Source organism: Brassica napus, chromosome A3 (genome assembly GCF_020379485.1).
Source record: "Brassica napus cultivar Da-Ae chromosome A3, Da-Ae, whole genome shotgun sequence".
In the NCBI taxonomy this organism is placed as follows: Eukaryota; Viridiplantae; Streptophyta; class Magnoliopsida; order Brassicales; family Brassicaceae; genus Brassica; species Brassica napus.
This window is the reverse complement of record NC_063436.1, coordinates 19,813,746-19,830,666: the sequence shown is the minus strand read 5'-3', so window position 1 is coordinate 19,830,666 and position 16,921 is coordinate 19,813,746. Positions and strand designations below refer to the sequence as shown.

Sequence of the window (16,921 nt, the reverse complement as noted above, 5' to 3'; positions counted from 1 at the left end):
ATCAGATGGAATCTCTTTCCAAGGAGTATGTAATTTCAAAATCATTTAATGCATCAAATTAGTTAAAAATTATTAATGTTTTAAACCACTTTTGATCAGTTTTTCTTTCAGAATTCGTAGTTTTTCATTTTTATACTTTTTGGTTTTTAATTTTTAATAGTTGAGAACTCCAGTTAGATACTACAGATAATCATGTTCTTATAGCAAGGGAAAAAACTCAGTACTAGTTGATTAAGAAAATGGATCTCAAAGCTAAACATAAACAAAAGATAAACATCACTTCATGTTGAACCATTAGAAACTCTAAACTTGGCCACATTTGCCAAATAATCCAGATGATATATTCTTTGCTGTAGGCCACATTTACTCTAATATGTTAAATTTTTTGTAACCTCGATATGTTCATTATTTAATGAACTCCACATATATTTAACAGTTACTGACTACTCTCGTGCTTTTTTCTCAAGTTGGTTTACAGTAAAAATATTTGAATGTTTTAACCAAAAACTAGCTTTAGCAATCATCTGTATAAGCATCACATAGATCTATTAGTATCTTTAACAGGCACTCCTCATAAATTTAAAAATTGGTGGTTAACAAAGCTATTCAGTCGTGCAATATACAAAAAAAATGTATTCACTCGTGCATGTTTCTCTTAATCAGTGAGAAAATACATTGTATGAGTTTGTTATAACTTATAACTGAAGTAATACAAGAACTCTGACAATCATACGCTCTAAAATATACATATGAAAGGTATCTTGCATCTCTTTACTTATCTAATCTTTGGGATAACGGAGGGGGCAAGAACATAGAAGGAATCCTTATCTCAAAAGTAGGAACATTAAAGCCGTTTGGTCAAAGAAAAAAAGTAGGACAATCAATATATTTAAAATTAGTAAATCCATTGCATAAAGCCCAACGTAAACATCAAAACGCATGCGGATTAGAAGCAAAATGAACATAGTTTCGCGCTATCTATGGGGAGAATTAAAACTACCACTTTGGTTCATACTTTTAAGTTGTAAGATTCAATGTATATATAGCACGTGGAGCTTCTCCTCACAACCCAATTTGAAGGAAAATAATTTTATGAATAAAAGAGACAAATTTATAAGAAAGCACATGGCTTACCATTCATATATCAATTACCAACACATTCATTTGACCCTTATCTATCCACATGTGTGTTCCTCTCTTAAATTCTCCATTAATCTACCGAAAAAGTATTAACATCAACTCACAGTGTTATACAAGATGCGGTGTAAATTACGACAGATAGTACAATTATTTTTATTTTATTTTTTTGACTAAGATAGTACAATTTTTCCCAAGATACAAAAACTTTACAAACTCAAAATCGCAATTCATGACATAAAGAGAGACATAATTGTCCGCAGATTCAAAAAATTTCAAGTTTCAAAAAAAAAACTTCAATAAATTTCATGACCTAGAGAGGACTTGGAAACTCTATGAAAATTTCATCATAGAATAATGATTAAATCATTTTTCTTCTTCGGAATATACCGTCATCTGTACATCTTTTACATGAAAATTAAAAATAAGTTGTAAATAATATTTACAAAAAAACTCTTGAAATTATACACTATATTATATGATACATGTTTGTGTGATTATGAAAATTTAAACAAAACTTTTTAAATAAATTTTTAATTAAACTTTTAAGAGCAACATTAATGGTGTGAGAGGCTCTTTCGAGTTTCCTTAAAATTATAATATTATTATTTTGATTTTAAAAAGAATTAACCAAAAAGGAGACAAATGATAAATAAAAAATCTGATGAGATTAGCAAATATTCTTGAACAAAAGATATTTCTTGCTTTATCTCCTATTTATTCTATTTTTATATATATTATAAGAAATTTTTGTTCGAAGTGCTTTTAACCGACATTATTTTATAAAAAATATCCTATACATTAAAAAGAACACCTTACTAATTAAAGTAGAATAATGATTATTAACACTCGCTTTAAAATGATGCAAAAAACAAAAGAAAAGAATCTTTAAGAAACAGTAAATAAAATATTATTTCCTCTGTTACAAAATAGTTGATACAAAGTACGAAAATTAAAAAAATACATTTTTATCCAAAAAGTAGTATTAAAAATAAATTAAACTAATTCATCCAATCACTAATATTTTAATAAAATATTATTGGTCACACTATTTTTAATAAAATTAAAGCTAATATAAAATATTAAAATATCATTTATTTTGAAACATTAAATTTTTTTTAAAACATCATCTATTTTGGAACAGGTGAGAATATAATAGTACGTCATTTCTTTTTTCTTTTTTTCTGTTTGCCTTATTTCCAGGTCGGTCGATACAGTTCCAATTCTCAGAAATGATTTTTTCATATTTTTTTAATCCTTTCCTTGGTCCCTTGTAATAACTAATATACTTTGAAAAAGAAGGGGAAATACATATCGACGGCTAAGATGTAGCGTAAGCAAAGGTAGCGGAGGCAAATAAGGAGCGTGCAATAAAGAAAGAGTCGAGTTCACATGGACGGCCAAAGCGTTTATGTCCCACCTTTGTCCCCTTGCCTCATCCTTGCCTCACACGCTCCCGACAACTTCTATCTCTCTTCTTTTTACCCTAACTTCTATGCATCTTCTCTCACCTTTATATCTCTCTCTCCTCTTTTCTCATCACAACCAAACTCACCAACAAGAAGAACAATAACAAGAACAAGAGAAGGATTCTGCGTTGGAAACCACACAAGAACATAGAGAGATCGACTTCTTGATCTTGAAAAAAACAATGGCGTATGAGAAAGTCAATGAGCTTAACCTTAAGGACACAGAGCTTCGTCTTGGATTACCTGGAACAGAACAAGCTAAAGAAGAACAAGAGGTTTCTTGCGTTAGAAGCAGCAAGCGTCAACTACAAAGCGATAACGAGGAAGAATCTACACCTCCTACAAAGTAAGTAAAGATCTGAGTTTCAATATATTATTTCATATTTTTTATCTAATGAAAATGTACTAATAATGATTCGTTGCTAATTTACAGAAGTCAAATAGTTGGTTGGCCTCCGGTGAGATCTTACCGTAAGAACAACAACAGTGTTAGCTATGTGAAAGTGAGTATGGACGGAGCTCCATACCTCCGTAAAATAGATCTCAAAACATACAAAAACTATCCAGAGCTTCTCAAGGCGTTGGAGAACATGTTCAAGTTCACGATCGGTGAATACAGCGAAAGAGAAGGATACAAAGGATCTGGAGTTTTACCAACGTACGAGGATAAAGATGGAGATTGGATGTTGGTTGGTGATGTTCCATGGGATATGTTCTCTTCCTCTTGTAAGAGACTTAGAATCATGAAAGGATCTGATGCTCTTGTTTTAGACTCTGCCCTATGATGATGAAGAGACTTTGATGAGAGCTTTTGATGATTGAAACCCTTATTTGATTTGGATCTGATCGGTGTTTGAGTAGTTGACCACACCATAAACAAATCATTCAGGGTTTTGTTCAATGAGATAGTTCCATCTCCAAGTGGTTTTCTTTTTATTTTATTTATTTTGTTGTTTTCAGATTTGGAGTTCGATGTAAAGATACATGAATTTTTTTAATGTATAATATACGGACATAAACACAATATAGATGCATACGTAGCAATGTTATTGAGTAACAGTCTTTAATTTCGTTATAATATCCAAAATCATTTGCAATGTATATACTCATCAGATAGGACTTAAAACCAAAACACAACTTTAGTACTCTGAGAACCCAAATAAACAAAAACCATATGACTAGAGGCATTTTACTTTTCCATATAGACTTAGACATGACCGGATGGACGTTTACCTCGACCAACTTCTCGTCCGACCAGAACTTAGAACTTGGCCTAAAAATATAGATAGCTGACAAAATAAAAAGCATACGAAAGTAGATTGTTGCTTCAATATTCTTCACACCATCCTCCTCCTTACCATCTCTAGATATGTGACGAGGTATATGTTTACCAATTCACTCAAGATATCTAAGGGCCAGACAATGATAAACAAAAACCTGATTAAATGTTAATGGAAATTGAAGTTGAATATAAATATAAAACAGTATTGTAATTTTGCTGGAGAAGTTGACAGAGATCCAAGTTCCTCTACAGGATTGAGATTTAAAGCTATACAAATAGGGGCTCGTTGGATGGGGATGTGTAACACCTCGAGCTTCAATATATTCTCTCTTCAGCGAGAGTTGTTAGAGCGGGGGTTATAATATGGAAGTATGTGAAGAGTTTATAGGAAGAAATGATCATAAAAGGTATCAAGCCGATTAATTCAAAGAATGCGACTCTCATTGATGTTTATAGCAAAGGAGGGCCCAAAACGTACATGTCCTTTCTTGGCTAAGGGAAGATGAGCAAGATAGGGATGCAGCCTGACGAAGTTACTACGGGGAACGTTCTTCAAATGTATAAAAAGGCAAAAAGAGTTTGAGAAAGCAGAGGACTTTTTCAAGAAATGGTCGTGTAGCAAATCATCTGGGACGTTGAGCTAGAAAGAGAGCAAGTTGGAATAATATGCTTGCTTGAACTTATATACTTACAACACGATGATTGATACACGTACGGTAAGTCCGGCCAGATAAATGAGGCTTCAGAGACGTTCAAGAAGATGCTAGAAGAATGACTTCCAATACCATGATTCATATTTATGGCAACAATGGTCAGCTTGGAGAAGTAAGTAAGTAACTTCCTTGATGAAAAAATGATGAAGTTAATTCAACCCTAATATTTTCTTAGAAAAGAACCTTAATCCATGCTTGACTTGCTTTGATATTGGATCAGTTCACCAATTGATTTCTTCTTCCCTTATTCCTTTATATATCTTGTGATCTTTGATGGAAAAGATCACAAACTCTCTCTTCAATGATTCTTTATCTAGTGTGTGTTTATTTGTTATTGTTGTTGTTACCAACTCCAAAACTTACGTACAAACAACCACCATCACACATGTATGATGTATATATATGAATGTTATTATATCTTTATGATCACATATTTCTATTGTGTCTTTATGATCACACACTTTCGTTTGTTTCTTTATGATGACACATTCTCATTTGTGTCATTGTACTTAACGGACACAAACTTACACTATATGTGATCAACATATACATATACAAATGATTACAGAAGAGTATATATATTTAAATAAGGCAAGGGAAGAGGGTTATCAATACGTCCAAATCCTAATTTAATCGAAACGGATCCATCGTGGTGTCATCTTTTATATCAGAATTCCTAATTTTAATTTGACCATGAACTTTATAATTAAACCGAAAGACACATAGACCGAATATAAAATATCCTTACACATACAAACATTCTCATTTCGCTTCACACCAAGACCAACGATATAAAGAGCAGTAGCCTACTTCAAGAAAATGAAAGAGGCTGGGCCTAAACCGGGCCCTGTAAGTTACTGCACCCTCATTTATGCATTCTCGACAAGACATATGGTTGAGGAAGCTGAATAGCTTATCGTAGATATGTCAAGATTGATGAGTATACCCAAGCTTTGTGAAACTGGTCTGCTAATTATGGCAGAGGAAGTGTATAAAGAGATGGTTGATCCAACATCGAACCGGGTGTCATTGTTTATGGAGTCTTGATCGACGCTTTTGCGGATACTGCAAACGTTCAAGGAGCTATGAGTTATGTAGCAGCAATGAGAAAAGCTGGAATTATTACAGGACACTCTGTTATACCCAGTTCCCGGATGTATACACATCAAACTGTACAGCCAAAGATAGATTGTGAGTAAAGCGGAAGGGACATTCGAAAGCATGAAGCAAACGAGTTCAGTTTCGCTATGATGCTATGCATTTACATTTTAATCACTTCCAATAATCTATCAATCTCCCTCAAAACGAATATCACAACAAAAAAAAACGTCATTGCTGTTAGATGAAAACGTTTTGAAGTGTTTCTAACTAGATAGGACGAAAGCAATAGTTTATGTTTAAGTATATTATCTCTCACATGCAAGGTTTAATCTACAATCCATATTTACTTCCACAAGATTGTAGAGTGCCCCCAAAAGCTGCAGCTTGTGTATCAACGGCTGAGTCTGAACCAGTAAACGAGATGAAAGCCGGAAATGTAGTGGCAATAAGAGGGTTGGGACCAGATATATATTGAAAAGTGCCACACTTTCATCTACTAGAAACTATTGGCCCTTAGCCAGCATACAGTTTCGGTTTTGCGGACAAGCTGAGAAAAGGAACCTCAGGTGGTGCGAGTGCTCTGATGGTTTTGAGCCATTGGGAAATGCTCGAGGAAGATCCCTTCTTTGTTCCCAAAACGGAAGAAGAGATGGAAAAGTTTTGTCATCAATGCCGTGCAACGCAGGAAAGTGTTACACGTTGAGGAGAAAGTGGTTCAACACCGCCACTAAACAGAGAACATTGGCTCGTAAGGTTTGAAATTTCTTTTGTATTGTTTTAATCTTCGAATTGGGCTTTTTGGTGCATGTTTGGAAATTATAGGATATGTATTTACATAATAATAGTAGAGCGGGCTTTAAAGAGTTCAGAACTCTTATATTTATAGTTTTGTAGGAGCAAAAGAAAAAGAAAAAATAGTTATATAATTTCTTCATAAATGAATAGAAACCAAATTAAAAGTGCACCTACAACTAACTACAAGATATATCTCTGATTCCTAGTAGAGAATCCTGACTTTATTTTGTAGCTTTTATTATCCTATATGATAGTAGTATTTCTCAACAATCAATGTGTGTATTAAATAATAAATATGATGTTTGCAAATTCTGTAAATAGGTTTCTACTCAATAACCTCTGAGTCCTATTAAGAGTGTCATCACTCTTCCTATCTGTCAGTGCTTTTGCTTCTACCACAGATAACACAGTTTCATAGTTTAGAGAAGAAGTTAATGAAGCTTCTCTCTGAAAACTCACCTTCCATTTTACTTCCTCATTTATTTGTTCAATTAAGTATAATAACATTGTTGAACTTTGCAAGCTGTTTGATATTTTGGATCTGATGGTACTATGGTTTAAAGATCTACACAATAATAAAATCAATCAGAGAGGATTCAGATTTCATGCTTATTTTATTATTAATATATGTTTCCTCCTCAAGCAACTACATTGTTTATATGTTGAAAATAGCTATGGTTTTGGATTTACGTAAATCATTATGATCTTAACAGATAATAATCAGAAGGTATAATAAATATATGTATTCGTAGGTCGTCCATAGTTATCCATAAACGGGACAAGAGGATGAAGTTCTTTTACGTAATTTGTACCCAACCTACTTGATATGTTTTCAAAATAACAATACACTAGGTTAAGACCGGCGCCTTGCGCGGGATAAATATTTTATATACAAACTATATTTATATGTTATTATTTATTTTATAATTTTTACATATTATGAAATAATAAAATAATAAATATATATTGAAATATTGAGAAATCAGTAATATTACGCATATAATTTAAATTGGCTTGCGGATATAAATCAAACAATCACTCTTGTTTATTAACGGTCATTTTATGGTAATCAATTTTATCCATTCTATATTATATAATTAAATTTAAATGATAAACATAGATATAAAATATATTTTTAGTAAAGTTGTTTATTAGATAAATTTTTTAATCATATAGTTTTATGATTATTGTTATCTTATAACAAAAATTTAAACCATTAATAAAAAAATTAATTTGAGATTTTTAATAGTTTTAGTAATTTATAATCATTTTTAATTGAATGCAAATTTAAAAATTAAAATATTAGTTAAGTTCTCAATATTTGTTCAATGCAAATAGGCCTGGACAAAAAAAACGAAACTAAAATTACCTGAAAAACCGGACCGAAACCCTCAAATATCTGAAATGTTCCTATATTTCTACATCCAAACCAAACCGGAACCGAACCAAGAACCAAACTGGTACCCGGATATATAACACTAATAATTATATATACATATAACATAGTTAAACATATATATTTATAATTTAAAAATTTATTAAAAGTACCTAGGGGTGTTCAATCCGGATATCGGTTCGGTTTCGGTTCGGTTATTTTCGGTTATCGGTATTTCGGTTAGTAAAATATAACTACCATTCTAAATCCATATTTACTTCGGTTCGGTTCGGTTTATATATCGTCGGTTTTCGGTTTATTCGGTTTTATACCAAAAAACATAATTATTTTGTTTGAGATCATATTATATGAATTTTAGAGTCATATTGTGAACACCGTCATTTATTAAAAATATATTACATGTTCAAATAAATGAACAAAAAAATAAAAATGCTTCTACAATCAAATAAAATAATCAAATCTATAACTAAAATCAAAGCTTGAAATTTTGAAAAAAAAAATGAAACAAAACAAAAACATAAAAGAAAAGTTTTTCCACTCTTCCATATTTAGTATTCATTAAAGTCATGCTTTTTCAATTGAAAATTTTCCATTAATTATTGTCCATCAAATTTATAATCTTCATATTAATTTAGTGAAGACTAAAATAAAGTAAAAAGATAAAAAAAAAGACTTAGAAAATAAGATGTCTGAATTGCGATGTATTGTTATTTAGTTATAGTTCAAGTGTTCTACAAATTAAGGTTTTTTATTACTATAAAATTATGGTAATAGTTATTAACACAAATTTAACATATGTAACAAATAGATTTTCATGTATTGTTATAAAATAGATACATATTTACATGTTTCTAATTTTAATCAGTTTTGTTCGGTTTATTCGGTTTAATCGGTTATATACCAAACCATATCCAAATCCTACGGTTTTTATAAAATTATATCCATTCGGTTTATATGGTATATACCAAAACCAAACCATATTGTCTATTTCGGTTCGGTTCGGTTCGGTACGGTTCGGTTTTACCATATTGAACAGCCCTAAAAGTACCAAAAAATATTTGAAAATAACTAAATTATTATAAAGTATCTGGACTACCCAAAAATATCCGAAATCCGAAACTATCCGGATACTATTATCCAAAATATCCAAAGTAATCTGATATATCTAATTTTTTTTTTAATCTAAATCATCCTAATTTTTTTAAATATTTTACCCTAAATAACCGATATTTTACCTGAATTATCTGAACTGGAACCGAAACCAAATGAGAACCGATTTTTTTCGGGTATTTCCCGGTTCCTAGTTTTACTATCCGAACCGAACTCGAGACTAACCGAACCAAACCGAAAATATGTCAAGTAATAAATGAATCATCTAACCCCCTACCCGATACCCGAAATACCCTAACCGAACTGAATCAAAACTTGAAATGCCAGGCCTAAAGGTAAATATCAATATATAGTTCATATTTTATATGATATGTAGTTTAATTAAATGATATATATATATATATATATATATATATATTAATATAAATAATTATTAAATAAGACTTCTTACTTATGTGGTTTATAACTATTTATATCTTATTATAATAAAAAATTTAAATCATTGATAACAAAAATTTGTTTGAGACTTTTAACAGTTAGTAATTTATACTCGTTTTTAAAAATTCAAAATACAACATATAAGAAAAAATCTAATTTTTGATTATATGGTTAATACAATTGTGTAATTTATTTTAATAACAAAGATTTAAACGAAAATGATTTGAGTGTATACAAATTGTTAGCAAATCTTTGTTATTGGAAATCATTAATTGCACATATATATTTTAATAACATTAGGTAATTCCGTAGCTTTTATTTAAGGAAAGAATTAAACTTTAATCGGCTTTTTGTATACATTTTTAGTTTAGGTTAAGTTTAATTATGAAACTCGGCCCTTTTGGAAACATTTTATGCAATAAAAATATTAGAAAGAAAGCTACGTTGTTCATTGGCTAATTTAAAAGTAAAAATAAAAGCTCACATATGTCTTAATGTGGTACATTTTTATGATATCTTTAAAATGATGAAAACTTTATTGGTTTAATAGTTGACTGAAATATGATGTTTCTTACATACAATAAAAATTCTACAAATTAATTATTTTGGAACTTTGATAATTTATTAATTAATAGAGTTGTTAATTTACATAAATTTTTATTTTCATATTTCTATATTTTAAAGTATTATTTTATGTAAAAGTTAGAAGAATACTTAATTTATGGTATATGTATTGATTAAAATTTATAGATATAAGTTTTATATTGTTCTCATTCGGTTATTTGGTGTATAGAAAATATGTATTATAAATATATATATGTATTTTAAATGAAAAATTAAAAATAACATCAATGTATTTATAAATTAAGAAAAACAAATATATAAAAAGCTTCACTATGAATAAAAACAAACTATTCAATATATTATTATATTTCTATAAAATTTATATACATTAGTTATTAATATATGTCTGTATGGGGACTATATATTTATGTAAAAAATTTCAAAAAACTATTATCTTATTATCTTATTATCTTATCGAATTGTTTCATATTTTACATTGGCTCAATTTGTGATTGGTAAAATTTATTAATTTATCGTGCTTTTAAATTATTAAATATTAATTTATGGAGTTTCTACTGTATATTAGATCTAGAACTAAGCAAAAGTAAAAAAATTTGGTAGTTAAAATAAGTTTTGTTTTAGCTATATATAATAAACTTGTGTATTGTGGTTGAATTATTCATGTGTATATAGATTTAGTTCATTTTTCAGTCTATTAATGGATACTGTAATTCCTAATTAGTGCGAAGCTATGTAGTTTGAAAAACAAAATTATAACTTTAATTTTATAAAGAAAATGAAGAAAAGGTACACCTAAGAAAACATAGGAACATTATAATGCAAGTGCGACCAATTCAGGGTGATGATGAGTAATTCTTCTATCTTACTAATAAATAATGAATAAAAGGGAAAAGAGAAAGGAGAAAAGAAAAGGGAGAGAGTGAGGAGAGGAATCACATGTTTTCACCTAATATTCTCAAGTCTTATGTCAAAGTAGATAAGTCTCTCTGCACATCTCCTCCGTGTCTCTTTCTTTTCCATTTTTCATTTTAAATAGAGCAAATTAGCTCAATACACTTAAAAAGGTGGGATACCATATAAATGAGGGAAAAATAGTAATGTTGGAAAGAAGAAAATTGAAGAAATTTAGGGTATGGAGTGCAAATAGAAAATATTTGGTGTGTAGAGAGTACAAATTCTCTTTTAAATATCCTTATAACATAATTCAAGCTGGGAAACTATTATGAATTCGTATAAGTTAAGGATTTATATGGATGGATCTTTATTGTATCTTCTCACAACATCTCCACTCTTCCTAATCTACAAGTATCATGCTATATAACCTAATAAATAAACTTGGGGGGGGGGGATTAATTTGACCAAATATATTCAAAGAAGCAATGTACATTCCAAAAGTTAAAAGAGAGATGGGGAAAAAGGGACAAGAGAGTATGTAGTAAATTTCAATTTCACCATTGAGAAACCACTTTAAAAAATGTATAATCAATGTTTGGCTTATAAAAAGATGCTTCTTTATCTTGTTCTTTATCTCTCTCCACATATAGGACACAGACATATGACATAAACAAATCATTGTAACGTTCATGTGGGGGGTTCAAAAACATATCATAATAATAATTGCAACACTATAAGCTATAACAAGTTGGTTGTGCAATAATTAAAATCTTGAAAATTAATAAACCATTTTTATTGTATATCTTAGGGCAGAAACCTTGATTGTCTCATCAACCAAAACTAATATGATTAAGTAATCAACAAAGAAAGATTATCTCCAAAACTATTTAAATGAGTGGGTGGAGAGTCGTTTTCTTAATTTCTATTGAGTATTGACCTTTAATCTAACCCTTGGTTTATTACTCTCTTCTTGATTGGTAACAAAGAGTAATGTAGCTAAAAGATATATGATATTGATAAATAATATAGGGTATGATATGATAAATAACATAAGGATATAAATGCAAATGTTTTATAATTTCTACCCGTGCAAATAATGTCAAATCCAGAAAAGAGTGTATGGTAATAAGAAAAGGGCATCAGACCCCACAGCTTGTGAAATTGTTGTAACTGACCCTACCCTATTGTCAAATAACTCGATTTTACAATACATTTGATAAATGACATCTAAATATAATAATAACAATAATAATAAATACTATAGTTATGGATGAATCGACTAGTGCCCCCACATCAATGATTGTGATACATTAACATATATGTCATATATCATATATGATGTATGTGATTACAAAAAATCATATAATTACATACTTACATCTGGAACACAGTTTGGTCCATAAGGAGGTTTAAGCTTCGACTGAAATGGAGGAAAAATGCTATTTCCAAAAATTCAGTTTTAATTTCTATTTAAAAGATCTGGCAAGGCATGGCAATTAAGAGACTTGAGGAGAAAAAGTTGTTTCTTATGAACATTAAAAAACGTTCTTCCTCGTGAAACTGATTATAAGACATTACTATTGAATCCATAGTAAACAACAGTTTTGCTGACCATTGTTTATTTGGTTAACCAATCCCTTGAATTAACACTAACCACATAATTCGATTGTTACATCACAATTTCGGACAAACCTTAACCAGACAAACAAAAAACAGTCAGTAACTAAAATAATGATTCGTTAATTTTTATCCGAATGAAAATTTTCAGTTCAGGTAATAGAAATTTCTGTGATAAATTTATTTGTTATTACTCATAATAAATTATGTTTATGAAGTAATTATCTTAATTATTATCATGATTTTAAAACTAAAGTTATGATAGATTTGCAGTTAATATTTTTTATTACTTTTGTAAAGATAAATGTTTTAAAGTAAAATTATTTTCTCAAAAAAAATAATTACATTTATTAAATTGTATTTGTTTAAAATAGTGAAAATAGTTAAAATCACAAAAATAATATATTTTAATCAAAATTAAATGTGCTTTTATGTGTAAAAATACTAAAATTTATCTTTTAGAAACATATGGAATACTTTATTTAGTGAGCTAAAGATATTAGAATTCAACAAGACTACAACTATTTTAAAACAATGTAATTCCAACAAAACATTATATCATAGAGAAAGATATATAATATTTTATATTTTGAAAACAAGAAAAAATGATTTATTGTATAAATAGTAAAAAATTGTGATTCCCTTCAGAAATCCTGCTAAATAATATCCACAGCCCACAGGTCTACCGAGTGTACATATCTAGCACGAGTCACTGATAAACATTTTTCTTCAATTTGGGAGTCATCGCGACAAGAAGAGCATTCATATAACAGAATCAATCCAGTTAATGCCCTATTTGGAGGTAAGCTGAGTGACCCTCGTTAACCTTACTTAAATCAAGATTGGCCTACACAGAAAAAAAAACTCATTACAATTCAACTGCATGATTTACAATCTCAGAAAACATAAAAAAATCAACACCAGCATGAATCTATAAAATATATAGAATGGCATCATAACTCTATTTCCGACCTATAGAAGAGAGAAAAATGATTGACATAATAGTTTTTCCGTCTCCAACTACATGGATAAGGAAATAGATGACACCATAGCTCTAAACCCACACGCTTAAAAAAACATAAACATATTTGCTACAAAGCAAAAGGATCCAAACTTATGAGAACGATACCTATGATTTGGTCTGACTTATTCTTAATATATTAAACTCAACATTTTGCTAACAATATCATTTTATTTGCAGTTGTCGAGTTATCGTTTTATTAATACGTTCAGTTTTGAATTCTATATCTAGTTTTTTGTTTAGTTACTTGTTTGAATTCAACATCAACAATCCAAATTACAAAAATTTATATAACGCATCTTATACATATGTATATATGTTTTTACCAAAAAAAAAAAATGTATATATGTTTATATTATTTTGATTTTAAATCCACCTAACCTTTTTCACATTACAAAACCCCAAAAGAAAAGATCAACCGAAGCAATGTATAAAATGGACCGGGTTTTAACCAACAAAAAAAATTAAAGAATCAAATAATAGAAAACGTTATTCAAGAACAACTCTGGCACTCCATATTTACCACAAAAAAAACTCTGCCACTCCACGGCTATCGAGAGCCCACGAGCTTCTCTCTTCTCTCAAAACTGTCATCATTAAAAAATACTAAACAAATTTCGTAACGTATAAAGTAAGCATAGTTCATTAAAAATGCAAAGGTTTTATGAAAAGATGAGAAGTTAAATTAAAGATCGTGTCAATACTCTTCTGCTCCCTCATGTGCTTACATATTGTAAACGCTATCTCTCCTTGAGATTTTACAGAGATCGAAAGTATCAATTAAACTAAAATATTATCCACATCCACAACACTGCACAGTTTCTCAGGTGTTTTTGAGTTTCGGAAGTACAATATTTTTTATTTATTTTTCACCGTGGACGGTAATAAGTACAAAGTGGTAACCCCTTGCGAAGAAAACAAAAAACAAAAAACAAAAAACAAAAGAGGTCAAAAACAACTACAAAAAGAGAACGGTAAAAAAAAAAATATATGATAATTTTTTTACCTCGGGAGGTTAAAGAAAATTAGAAAAGAAAAAGTAAATTAAAAAACTCCAAAAATTTTTTTATTATCAAGGCTTCTCTTTGAAGAGTAAAGCTAATCCGGTGACGGCCTTCACCGCGGCATCAGCACCATCGCCGTCAACAGACGAGGAAGCCTTAACCACTACCGGAGACAAAGATTTCTCCTCAAAAACCAGCTCAATCTCTTCACAATCTACCTCCATCTCCGCCGCGGCCGCCGCAAGAGGCAGCTCCTCAGCGTTCCCGGAGGCTCTGGTATAAGACGACATCCACTTAGATCGCATGTACTCAGCTTTCCTCCACGGAGGCAAATGCATTCCTCTCTTCTTCATGCTCACTTTCGCCGCCTCCGAGATCAAGGCAACGATCTGGCTCAACCGATCTGATTTCCCGACGAAGACGAACGGTAGAGACTGAAGCAGCGCCTTGTAACCGCTCGTCTGCCTCGCGATATCGAACTCCGATCTGAAATCAACCTCGATCAGCAACCGCTCCTCTCCAACGATCACGTCTATGTACTCGTATTCGCCGGCTGGGAACGACGGAGACTTGTCCCATTTGGATTTGCAGATTGACGAGTCGTAGTGAAGAGATAAGAGTCCTTCGTTGACCATCTTCCTCATCTCCTCTTTTCGTTTGACTGATTTGTTGTTCTTATCTACAATCTTCGCCACGTCGGCTAAGAGATTACTCTCCGCGACGGTCGCGCACGGGATCAAGCTCTGTACCGATCAAGATTGCAAAACGGTTAACCAAGAGAATGAATTAAGAGAGAGAGAGAGAGTAGTATACCTTGAGATGATCAGAGGCGAAGAGATCTGAATCATCGTCGTCGGAGCTATCGTTGTTGCTACCGTTGAAGCAGTTGCAGCGGTTACGTCCACATTTGGCTTGCTTCTCGTTGTTCTCCTCTATGAAGTTCTGAACCATCTTCGTTAAGCAAACGGAGCTCGGCTCGAACTCCGTCGCGGATTGAGCTTCGCCGCCGGGGAACGGTTTCTCGGAGGTTGCGTTCCTGAACGGCCGATCAAAGAGACGTTTGAGGCGAGATTTGAGAACCGGTTTGCCTGATGCTTCCGGTTTAGCTACGGCGGGTGAATCGATATCAATCGGTTGGATCTTCATCGTAAACGGCATCGTTTTAACAAAGACTGACTACGGTCCAAGTCAATTTCTCGTTCCAAACTCAGATCTCTCAAAAATTCAAAAAAACACGATTCAATAAGAAGAAGAAGAAGAAGAAACTACCAAACCTCTCAGCTAATAAAAGAAGAAACCTAGACCGTCTTCTTCAATCAGCGGATCATTTTCACAAAACGAAGCAAAGAATAAAACTAAAAAAGAAAGTCTAGGAGACGGATCAGTGACGATTTTCACGGAACACGTGACGGCGGTGGTCGGAGACAGCGTTACTAGAGACGGTCATGTTTACTGGAATATTCATTTTCCCGGCGAGATTCATCGCCGGCGAATTTAAAGGTAGTCGAAAAATCTAGAGATAGAGAGAGAGAGAGAGATTATATGTATTTTTTTGGTGATTGTTATTTTTTCTGGTGTGGGAGAAGAGAGGTTGGCTTGTTCTTATAAAGGAGAAGAGATCCGAAGCCGAAGAGGCCCAGACGATGAAAGCTGCTGACTAGGCACTGTAAATGCCACGTCACGTGGTAATTGTTTCTTACCGTTTAATCTTTTTAAAATTTTTAATTGACATTGTTGTCGTTTTCATCTCAGCGTGGTGGTAAATCTTTTTTACGGAGACGTGTCAGTAACTGCTAATAGGTAATTTACGCCTCTGACCTCCACTGCCGTCGAATATCCGTAACTATCCGGAAATGGATATTATTTTCTTTTTTTTAATAGCGAAACAGACTCTTAACCAATAGCTAAATAACACGTATCTTAAGCAAATCTTATTTACTCCTCGTTCTGGACCGTCGGGGTATATTGTACTATCTTATGAGAAATAAAATACAAATGTGGTATATTAGTAATATTAATTTTCGATGAAAAAATAATTCAGTTTAATTTTTAATACATCATTGTTTGATCCGCTTTATGTCAGTAAATAGGGGGAAACAATATACGTAGACTGACCACTAAAAGACAAAAAAGTGACAATTTTCTTTTATTAAAAGAAAAGCATGTTAGGCAGTAATTATCTGAATGTGAAATGATAGCAATATAGGAGTATAATTTATTAAAGATTAAAACTTTATCCCCATGCTGTAATTATGAAACTTTAAGCTTTGCTTTATTAACCGCATTTAAATCACAAACCTTTAAGTTAAAATTACTAAAAATCATGCAAAAAGACGGGCCCAAGTATTTGACCGTTTGG

The 16,921-nt window shown here is 31.3% G+C and overlaps 1 protein-coding gene and 1 pseudogene across 1 annotated transcript; one reads left to right on the top strand and one right to left on the bottom strand.

The window, feature by feature from the left end:
• Positions 1 to 2,504: 2,504 nt before the first annotated feature.
• On the top strand, positions 2,505 to 3,630 carry LOC106439613 (annotated as a pseudogene).
• A 10,766-nt stretch (positions 3,631 to 14,396) lies between these two features.
• Positions 14,397 to 16,154, bottom strand: LOC111214201. Its single transcript, XM_022716602.2, has 2 exons — positions 15,376 to 16,154; positions 14,397 to 15,305 (listed from the first exon to the last, which is right to left on the bottom strand). The coding sequence occupies exons 1-2, from the start codon at positions 15,718 to 15,720 to the stop codon at positions 14,631 to 14,633; spliced, it is 1,020 nt and encodes a 339-aa protein (XP_022572323.1). The 5' UTR covers positions 15,721 to 16,154; the 3' UTR covers positions 14,397 to 14,630.
• Between the last annotated feature and the right edge of the window lie 767 nt (positions 16,155 to 16,921).